This window comes from Pyrus communis, chromosome 11, assembly GCF_041283825.1.
Source record: "Pyrus communis isolate YQ-2024b chromosome 11, ASM4128382v1, whole genome shotgun sequence".
In the NCBI taxonomy this organism is placed as follows: Eukaryota; Viridiplantae; Streptophyta; class Magnoliopsida; order Rosales; family Rosaceae; genus Pyrus; species Pyrus communis.
In genome coordinates this window covers 31837412-31847500 of record NC_142575.1, presented here as the reverse complement: position 1 = coordinate 31847500, position 10089 = coordinate 31837412, and the positions used below count along the sequence as shown (strand labels likewise).

Genomic DNA, 10089 nt, shown 5'->3' with positions numbered 1-10089 from the left:
GGCTTATTGCTTTGGCCATGGCTTCTATCTTTTGGGTGGTTGTTGCACCTCAATTTAGTGTGTGAATTGTCGATATATAGATGTAGCAATATGCTTATAATTAATATGAAAATCTTTACAGTATAAATTAAACTTAATTGATTAGCTTCCTGGATTTAATTTCTATCTTTTCCCCTTTTCTTGTCTCCCTTTCTTTAAATTTCAAATCACAACCATTTAAAGAGGATGAAATAGATCAACGAAGATTGTCTAATGATTATTATTATTATTGAACCAAAAGGTAAACAGAAGATGAAGAGACTGCATTTTAATCAAGCTCGATAGCTCGATCAAGAATTCTTATCACAATCCTCAGGGGTAAATTTTAGTTGCCTCCCATTAAGGTCATATATGAATCTGTAATTCGCTTGCTGCAACGATCCTATAATAGTACGAACATCATTCGGCATGATCGCCAAACACATAACTTCATTCCCGGGCGTATCACCGTCCAACTCAATAAATCCGTCCTCGTGTGCGATCTCAAGGTTAGCATTATTTTCGAAGTGAAAGGTAATAGGAGGCAGGTCCTCGAACCCCAAAGGTGGCGGCGGCGACCATTTATAGCACAAATCGAGCTTAAGGTCAGAAGGACTGGGAGCCCTGACGAAGTCATGAATCTTCGAAAAATAATTCTCCAAGAACGCAATCACTGCATCATAAGCAGGCCTAATGAGAGAAGTAAATGTACTGCCATTGTCCATAACACAGCCTCCTTCTTGACCCTGCTTGCGTATAGCAAACACTGATGGATCGATTTGAAGCCTTTGTTCATCCACGCTTATGCCTTGCAAATTGACGTAGTAATAGGGTATGTCTTGAAGGAGGACTAATGGCGTGACACTGCCGCTGCCTGGTGGCGGTTGGGGGATGTCCGCACCAAATCGGAGATACGTTGTAGTGTGCAAATCACGACAGAGGCAGAATGAAAATGCTCCTTGAATAAGATTGGAAATTTGGACTGGAAACGAATTGGGAGCATATCCCAAACCCAAAACTCCCGAAACCTCCCAATCATATTGTGTATTTTTTGCATCATATGCACAGCCGAACACTATGCCTTCAATGGGCTCCGTCTGCCCGCTGGTTGACAAAAAATGGAAAGTTTCTCCTGCAATCAACCAATCAAGCAAAATCTTATGTTAATAGATACTCTAAAAGCATATGTTATGTAAAAAATAATGGACAGAGATCCTCTTCAAATCTCATTTTCCGGAGCCCAATGACTAAGCAATCTCTTCAAATCTTATTTTCCGGAGCCCAAGGAACAAGCAATCTGGATCACTCAAATTGAATCTGATAGTCTCCATTAACTCATTCCGCTGACCACCTCACACGAACCAAGGGGTCTGATTTCTTTTTCACACAAACCAAGGGCACGTATTTCTTGGTCCTTAAGCTCCGGATACTAAGGTCTAAAGAGAATTCAAATCAGAAAATAATATTCATCCAAACACACAAAATTGACCTCTATTAGAGAGTGTCATCAACCGGGTTAGCTTTGAGTGTCTAAATAGTTTACTCTATAAAAGGGTTTGTATCTTAAATTGTTAAAAGCAGACAATCACTCTTGCACCGAGGTCCCAACATGTTATCTGTATCAAAAGAAGAACGTAATAAAAAATTAATATTACGAGAGGATTATCATGCCTGCGAGAATGGTACGGATGGCGGAGCCGCTCAGGTACGTAATGTCTTGGGAGCAGAAATCCCCGACGCATTGGCCTGGTTTGCAAAGGGGATGCCGACCGCAAGGGAGAGGCTTATAAGATTTGGACTGGCTGTTAGGGTAAGGGGGTGCCTTGGTATGAAAGCATTCGTTTGGAGGCTTTTGACAATCCTCACAGAGATTCCATACGAGGCTGCTCCCGGTGTCGATGTACAAGTAGAACGATTTGAATGGATCCGCAGGAAAAGCCGCATCGAAAGTGCCAAGGCCAACTTGTATAATGTAAGTTGCAATAAGCTGAAATTGGAGCTTCGGACGGATCAAATTGTTGGTCATCGTTTGATTTGTACTAATATATGTGTTGAGAGCCGATGAAATGGTAGAATCGAGGTGTTGAGCTCGGGCAGCGGATAGGTTTACGAGTCTCCGAATTTTTTCCGTATAAGAAATATTGCCAGGATAGAGAGGTGATGCTGGTGACTGAATGTGTATGAGTCCCATGGTCAAGCCATAGGGCTTGGCTTCAGCAGTAGTAGTAGTACTAGAGCCACCCCAAACTGAGAACAGCAAGAAGCTAGTAGATAGGAAGATGCAAACAACATCACGAACTGGTTTCATTATCTGCGTCATGGGATTTTGATTAGGGAGAACTTGGTAGAAGGCTTAATATAATTTTCTGCAACTCCAAAGCTGCTTAAATAGTTACGAATATTTAATAGCCATGGTTGGTAGGCTGCATATTTGTTAAGTTTCTTAAAACTTTTTTTAAGGAAAAATTATATACTTCTCCATATGAGCAGTTTTTTCCTTTAATTGCTTAAATTTCCTTATTAGGGTTTTATCAAATAAAGAAATATAACGTAGTTTTCCATATTAGCATAGCAATTAATTACCGTGCATAGTTTTTCCTTTTCTGTAAATACAGATGAGATGCATACGCATGTCTTTGAAAAGATGCATTGCAATACTGGTTTTGAGTTACATGTATATTGGTTGGTAAGACGCTTTATATGGAAAAATGAGGGCTTTTTTCCATATAAGCAGTTTTTGCCTTGCTTAAATTTTCTTGTCAGACAATTATCACCAAAGAAATATATATATTATTTAGGGACACTCGCTTGTGACACACACTTATTTTGACACATGTTTATGTGGGACTTACTCTATAATGTATTTCAATTATCCAACCGTCTATCTTTTATGTCCTCCCTCAAAGATCATGTCTACCAAAAATCACCCAAATTCAAAATCATATGACCATTGGATTAAACTTAATGTTTTTTTACAGAACCGTATTCGTTCATTTTCTTTATTACAAATGAATGTCTTAATGTTTTGAATTTGTCTATTTTTTTTTAAGGATGATATATGAATGATGTGCTAAAATATAGACGCTTCAAATCATTAAAATACATTATAAAGTGGCCTTTTAAAAGCATGTGTCCCCAAATCTTAACCCATATATATATAGTAGAATGCATGTATGTGCAATGAGGCAAATGACGAACCATTTTAGGATGCACTTCTCTAGTAAGTACATACCAAAGTGGCTTAGAAGTATTAATCAAAGGATAAACAACAGAAAACATTGAACTCAATATTTAAATTTTGTTTTTTTGTAAATTTATGAAAACTGCTAGCTAAGAATAGCAATATTATTGGTTTAGTGATTGTTATCAAATTGGAAGATGTCCAATGTTTGAATCCCTCTCTTCGGCCATATCAAAATAAAATATAAAAAAATTCTACTAAGAGAGTAAGAGCAACGGAGCCAGCTAGTGGCTGCCCTGAAATCTAGCAGACCCCAAATATGAAAAGATGATTTTAGTGTTAGAAAAAATATGTATTATGGAATATTAAGTCGATTGTTGCACAAAACAAAAATCTAGCCTACCCTTAATTAACACTTAAAATTTTTCTCCATCAAAGAGACTCATGAATCGAAAGAAATCAAGGTCCGAATTTCAAACCGGAAAATTTCGCTCCATACTACAAGGAAAATAAATTAGCCCACATACCCAATATAAATCCTAGCTACAACCTTGAGCAAGAGGGGTTTCTGTTTCCTTTTCCCACTCTGGTATGATTCATGTTCAATGACATGGTTATTAATCACATATTGCTTAGAGAAATAGAAGATTAAGCCTTGTAGGTATTTTCTAGCTTCATCATATTTGTCAGTTTTAATTTACCCAGAAGAAACTTTTCGTTCTTTTTATGGTCTCTTACTCGTACCAATATATTACTTGCAAGTAAACTTCTTTTCTTCTAAGAAAAATAGTTAATTGCTTTCTTGAGTAACATTTTTTTTCTACGTGGAGAAAGATTAGGCTAGAAAGATATACAGTAACTTGATTCTTCATACACTACCAAAAAAATAGATGTTTAGGGAGGAATTGTTTCGTCACTAGAAGTCCTCATTTCGTCCACGGAATGTTTTTAGCAAGAAGATTGAGCTCCTCACAAGATTCTCGTTGTAGCACCCTCAGGAAAAGTCTACGGTGAGGATCTACACCCGACACTGGTGAAGCTTTTCGTTCTTAAAGGCCTTCAAAGCGCCAGTGAAAGTAATTTCCTCATCGTAGGATAGAAAACGCAAGAAAATTGAAATTTATACAACAAAAAGGTTATTTCCTCGTTATATAGTAATTGTTTCAACCATATCAAAATAATAGGAATTTATTTACGAAGTTAAAATCCTATATAGTTTTAATTAGACTTTGCAGAGTATATTAATATATATATATATAGATATATATAAGATAATATATAGATGATATACACACACGATAGTTCTAAAAGACTGCATTTTCTAACAAATTAAAAACATGACAAACAGAAAGACGTACACTTTCTAACCTCTACGCTGCAAGAGGCCCCTTCTGTTGTATTTATAGTTTGTTTCAGGGCCACTGTGGATGCACTAGATTACAAAGAAAATCCAGAAAGACCAACCAAAAAAGGAAAAGTGTAAGATAAGTGTATTGGTATAAGTTAAATACCCACATACATGCATATATTTACATGGTTATATGATTATGAAAACTAATCATTGGGCTGGTTTGACATTTACTTTGTTTTGAAAACAAAAATATAGAGAAAACGAGGGATGAAGAATGAAAACAAATCTTGATAGTGAAAACACAACTGAAAATAGGTTTTGGTTCTTATTTTGTGAGCTTTTCTTTGTTCATTTATTATCTCTCGCATCGTCTTTTTTCCTTATTTTTCCGAAGATTCTGTAAAACCAAAAACTAAAATTGAAATAGTTTTAAACGCTGTCTTAACTTATATAGCGGTATAACAATTCTGAATGAAATATAAAGTAAGCCGTTATCTGAACAAGAAAGAAACCTAACAAGTTAAGTGGACATGCATTGCATGGCTGCTAAAAAAGGTTTTTGCGAAAATCAAAACGTTGCAAAGTGGTATCTGGCATGCACTACGCTGCGCATAACACACACAATTCAAGAAATTGTGCTGGTTTTTCAACATTTGATGGATCAATATTAAATCTAGCCGCAAATTCTCTCTTTTCAATGTGGAAATCTAATTACCTAATTAAAGTTGCCATTCCATTATAAGCACGATTAAAGATTAAAGATATAGCTTTTGCAGATAAAATCTTAACTGGCATATGGCAATACTCACACTATTGGGTTAAATAAGTTGCCAACTTCTCACATGATGTGTTAAAAAAAGTAGCACACAGGACAATAATATCAAAGTTTTGGATTTCAGTGTATGACAGATTAATAGTGTGATAGGTCGCAACCGATACGTTACTGTTATTCATTCGTTTGTTTTGACATGAATAGACGACATGGTTGATATTTTATTAAAGAAAAATAGTTATTTCACTAGAGCAAGATTAATAAAAGAAGCTTCCATGGCACAAGGATGCTACCATGGTGTTATTATGTGACAATGGAGGAAATCTTGACAGTAGTATCTCTAGTGTAAGTCAGGTTCTCTCATTTTGTATTGTACTTAAATAAAAAAAAATAAAAAAAAAAAAAAAAAAAAAAAAAAACTATGATATAGTATTAATAACTTGTAACGTCATGGAGCAATGTGACTGTCACACCAAAACTACAATCAAGACGCGTAAAATGGATATTTATTATGTTAGTGAATTGGAGCATACACATAATAAACTGCTTTAATTTGGTATCATACGCTAGTATATTGAGTTGACAAAAAGACCTCTTGTTCATGTAAGAATACAAAAGCTAAGCGTACTCCAATTGACAATTGGCAAGCAAAAGTTAAGTAGTGATCTACAACACACTGCATATATACAATACAACGAATACACATGACAATACATTTTGCATAAAGGCCTTGAAACGTAACCGCCAGTGGCCTATCAGGTATCCAATGTAAACCCTTTTGGTTTTGTTGTTGCTCAACGCTCAACTGTTTGCTTCACGAAACCTCATGGCTCAAGCTCCACGAAACTAAGGCCAATAACAAAATATTAAACTCCAAATTTATTAAACTCTAAATCTCTGTCACCTCATATTTTTGCACAATGTTTTATAATATTGATACGATAATTGATGTTAAATTATGAGGTGACAGATAATTTATGGAGAGTCCCATTTTTAAAAGAGTCATCTTAGCATTTCTGTTCTCAAAGATTAATTAGTACGTCTAGTAATTAGCTAGCCGGCTATGAGTTTAATTTCCCAATTCACGATGGAGCTTTCCAAGCTCACTAATTCCTTGCCCAAAACCACAAGACACCCAATCAAATCACACAAATACAGTGTGTTCACAGCTAGCTCCCAAATTCCAACAGTCAGCTAACTTAACTCATCAAGTCGGTTTCTTTTTTCTTCTTCTCTTCCTTTTCCTTTTCCCTTCTACTCTCTTGTATATAAGCGCATACTATGCAAGAGTTATAGCAAGCTCTGAGTGTTTGAGTTTTTGGAGAGCCCTCGGCCTCAAAACTCTCTCAGTCATTAAAGAGCTTCATCAAGCTAAGAATGGCAGCCCCTGATGCTCCTCTCTTGGCCTCAGTTTTTGGCATTCTAGGTAGCCCTGGCTACTAACCCTAACCCCTAGCTTATTAATTTCTAATTTTTCTATCTCCCTTTACCAAACTTCCCCAGTTAATCTGATTCTTTCTTCTATTTCGTCTTCGACTTGGTTTCAATTCTAAGTTCTCTCAATTTTCTTTTTTCTTTTTTCATTTCTACAGGTAACATTGTGTCCTTCATGGTGTTACTAGCTCCACTGTAATCCCTCTCCCTCTCTCTCTCTCTCTCTCTCTCTCTCTCTCTCTCTCTCTCACACACACACACATATATGCATATGGGATTTTCATGTATCATCTGTAATTGTTATCTAACTTTCTTTTTCCTTTTTTTTTTTAGGCCAACATTTTATAGGATTTTCAAGAAAAAATCAACAGAGGGATTCCAATCTATACCTTATGCAGTGGCACTGTTTAGCGCCATGTTGATGCTCTACTATGCCTTCCTCAAGGGACATGCTTTCATGCTCATCACCATCAATTCCATCGCCTGCGTCATCGAAACAAGTTATCTTGTAATCTACATGATTTATGCACCAGCAAAAATCAGGGTACATAATAATAATACGCTCTATCTTGTAGGGTTAGGTGCGATCCGATTTGGCGTACCTATAAAACATTTCACGTTCAGCTTTTATTTATTCGCACACAATTTTGTTCTGGTTTTGTAGATTTATACGGCTAAGCTACTTATCCTTTTCAATGTGGGGGCTTATGGTGTGATCTTATTTGCTACTTCCTTAATCCCAGATCCTTATCTGAGGATTAAAATCGTTGGGTGGACTAACGTTGTGTTTTCTGTATGTGTATTTGCTGCTCCTCTTAGTATAATGGTAAGAGAATTTATTCACACCAAGCCAAGTATTTTTATTGTTAATATATACGGATCAATTCACCTAATTTATCATCTCCTTTTACCATTTTCAGAGGCTAGTTATTAAAACAAGGAGTGTGGAATACATGTCCTTCCCTTTGTCGTTCTGCTTAACTCTATGCGCTGTAATGTGGTTCTTCTATGGCCTTCTACTAAGAGATTTATTCATAGCAGTACGAATTCTCGGTTCCTTGACCTCTAAGTAACATATGTGATGTTGCACTATAATACTGCCCCACTGTTTTAAATCTCTTTTGCGTTTTTTCTTCCATGTTTAGGCACCAAACATCCTAGGGTTCGGGTTCGGGATTGCGCAGATGATCATGTACCTAGTGTTCAAGAACTCAAAGAAAGCCGTCTTACCCCAATATATTCTCAAAGAGATACCAAATGGAAATGGGGTTGCAGAAAATGACAATCAGTTGAAGGAAGAAGACACAAATGACAGCCAGGTTGAAGATGTTTGGTCGGAGAGCATGACAAGCAAGGTTGAAAATGCTCGGTCAGAAAGCATGACAAGCGAGGTTGAAGATGCTCGGTCGGAAAGTATGACAAGCAAGGTCGAAGATGCTCGGTTGGAGAGCATGACAAGCAAGGTTGAAGATGCAACTACAGAAACAAATGAATCAGTTGTGTGATGACTTAAAGTGGATGAAATACCTAATTATCCAAATGAATACATTTTAGGACTGCCATTAGGGTTTAGATATCCTTAAGGCCACTATGGATATTGCAAATTGGAACAGCTGCTGTTCTTCTAGTTCTAGCTAGCCAGTTCCCCATTAATGTTTCTATCTTCTCTCTCTTTTTCTTTGCCAATACTGTTATTGGTTGGTTCTACCATGTGGCCTTTTCGTACCAAAGTAATTGCATACCGCAAATAGAATGGAGAAAACCTAATCTGATCACAAATGTAGCGATAAATCTAATCTAGTTAACAAATGCTGTCAACTTAATCTACTAAGTAGGCAGACACATACCCTTACAAAACATATTGCTCCAATAAAAAAAAATGATGATAAAATGTTAAAGTCTTTCCTAGTCTAATTAACAAACACTTTTCAAATTGAAAGTTCCGCTGGAAGAGACTATGCATCCAAATCATTCTTTATATTGTTGAGTGTATTGGAGTAAAGGAACTTTGGTCCAATTGGAGATTTGGTCTCAAAACTAAAAATTCGTGAATATTTGTTCACAAAGTTGTTATAAATGTGGAGCAATGATATTTTTGGCTAACTCTGTTAGAAATTTCATTTATTTTTTGCCCAACATTGTAAATGGTTTAAAAGGGCAAATACGAGCATAGCAACATGCTAAAGAATCCGTGGATGTACCCAAGGGGTTAAGCGGATGTGCTCCCTATGCACATGAGATCAAATCCTCTGTTGAGCATCTCCAACAACCTAGCTAATGAGACTTTTTGGCGACTAAAACTAAAAAAAAAAAAAATGTGCTCCAACAGACTAGCTATCTTAACTTCGTAAATAGTAACTAACAAGATTAGCTAGGAGGGGAAAGAAAGTTAAATTTTTACTAAACATTAAAAACTATAAAATAGCTAGCAGGGGCGGATGCATTGAGGGGCAGGGGGTCAGCTGACCCCCTGAACTTCAGTGAATGTCCACGAATAACTTGAGTGATGACCCTCTGAACTTCAATGAACATTTATAGATGACTTAGGTGCTGCTTCTTTAAAGGTTGGAGTTGCCCTTCATATATGTCTTTTAACTGCTTGATAAAATGCATTAGAGAGGTGTTTCCCATTTACAATCTATTCCTAATATTATTTACCTCTGACTTGTTTGTTGGTTGTGATTACAATTGTAGGTAGAAAAATAAAAATAAAAATAAAAAAACAAGTAAAAAACTATCTAAAAATGCAAAGTAAATGAAATGTGATCTTAAAGAATAATAAAGCATCATTATTATTGGACAAATGTATTAATGGGATGCGATGATATCAAACATTGTTAGTGTGTTTTTTTGTTAAGCATTCACATGGGAGCAGCCTTGGAGCATGTTAGTTAACCATGCAAATGACGCATTAACAGGTGTGCAATATACATTTCCAAATGACTTCAAGCCTACCAATACTCGATGAAATGACAATATGCATGCTATTTCTGTTAAAAAAAAAAAATTGTGCGTTGTGCGCATTATTCTTACTGACCTTCCTAATATTATTTCCTAGATCCGCCACTGATAGCTAGTATTGTTGGATCATTTGGCTAGCTACAATAATAAAAATGAACTGTTATTAGCACTCCCAAATATCACATTCTATACTTCTCACAAATATATTTTTCTTTCTAATTATAGAAAATTTTGAATCCAAAATGAGATTTTAGAGTTCTAGTAACAATTGTCTAATCGAAATTTAACTAATATTGTTGTAGATTCTCTGACCAACAAATCATAGCCGTCGATGCAAATCCAGCTGCTTACAAATAAATTTGTGTTGCCTGG

General features: G+C 36.0%; 2 protein-coding genes across 2 annotated transcripts; one reads left to right on the top strand and one right to left on the bottom strand.

Annotated features, from left to right (window-relative positions):
- Positions 1 to 329: 329 nt before the first annotated feature.
- On the bottom strand, positions 330 to 2338 carry LOC137741798 (aspartic proteinase nepenthesin-1-like). Its single transcript, XM_068481518.2, has 2 exons — positions 1690 to 2338; positions 330 to 1150 (listed from the first exon to the last, which is right to left on the bottom strand). The coding sequence occupies exons 1-2, from the start codon at positions 2336 to 2338 to the stop codon at positions 330 to 332; spliced, it is 1470 nt and encodes a 489-aa protein (XP_068337619.2).
- Positions 2339 to 6616: 4278 nt separating this feature from the next.
- On the top strand, positions 6617 to 8463 carry LOC137743875 (bidirectional sugar transporter SWEET9-like). Its single transcript, XM_068483809.2, has 6 exons — positions 6617 to 6748; positions 6915 to 6951; positions 7090 to 7300; positions 7421 to 7582; positions 7677 to 7796; positions 7902 to 8463. The coding sequence occupies exons 1-6, from the start codon at positions 6700 to 6702 to the stop codon at positions 8259 to 8261; spliced, it is 939 nt and encodes a 312-aa protein (XP_068339910.2). The 5' UTR covers positions 6617 to 6699; the 3' UTR covers positions 8262 to 8463.
- The last annotated feature ends 1626 nt before the right edge of the window (positions 8464 to 10089 follow it).

Excerpts from the sequence above, each read along its gene's own strand:
- LOC137743875 (XM_068483809.2), top strand. The coding sequence starts at position 6,700 with ATGGCAGCCCCTGATGCTCCTCTCTTGGCCTCAGTTTTTGGCATTCTA. Across the intron at positions 6,749-6,914 it reads CTCAGTTTTTGGCATTCTAG|GTAACATTGTGTCCTTCATG; the intron begins GTAGCCCTGGCT and ends TCATTTCTACAG. Across the intron at positions 7,797-7,901 it reads TAAGAGATTTATTCATAGCA|GCACCAAACATCCTAGGGTT; the intron begins GTACGAATTCTC and ends TTCCATGTTTAG.
- LOC137741798 (XM_068481518.2), bottom strand. The coding sequence starts at position 2,338 with ATGACGCAGATAATGAAACCAGTTCGTGATGTTGTTTGCATCTTCCTA. Across the intron at positions 1,151-1,689 it reads CATCCGTACCATTCTCGCAG|GAGAAACTTTCCATTTTTTG; the intron begins GCATGATAATCC and ends GGTTGATTGCAG.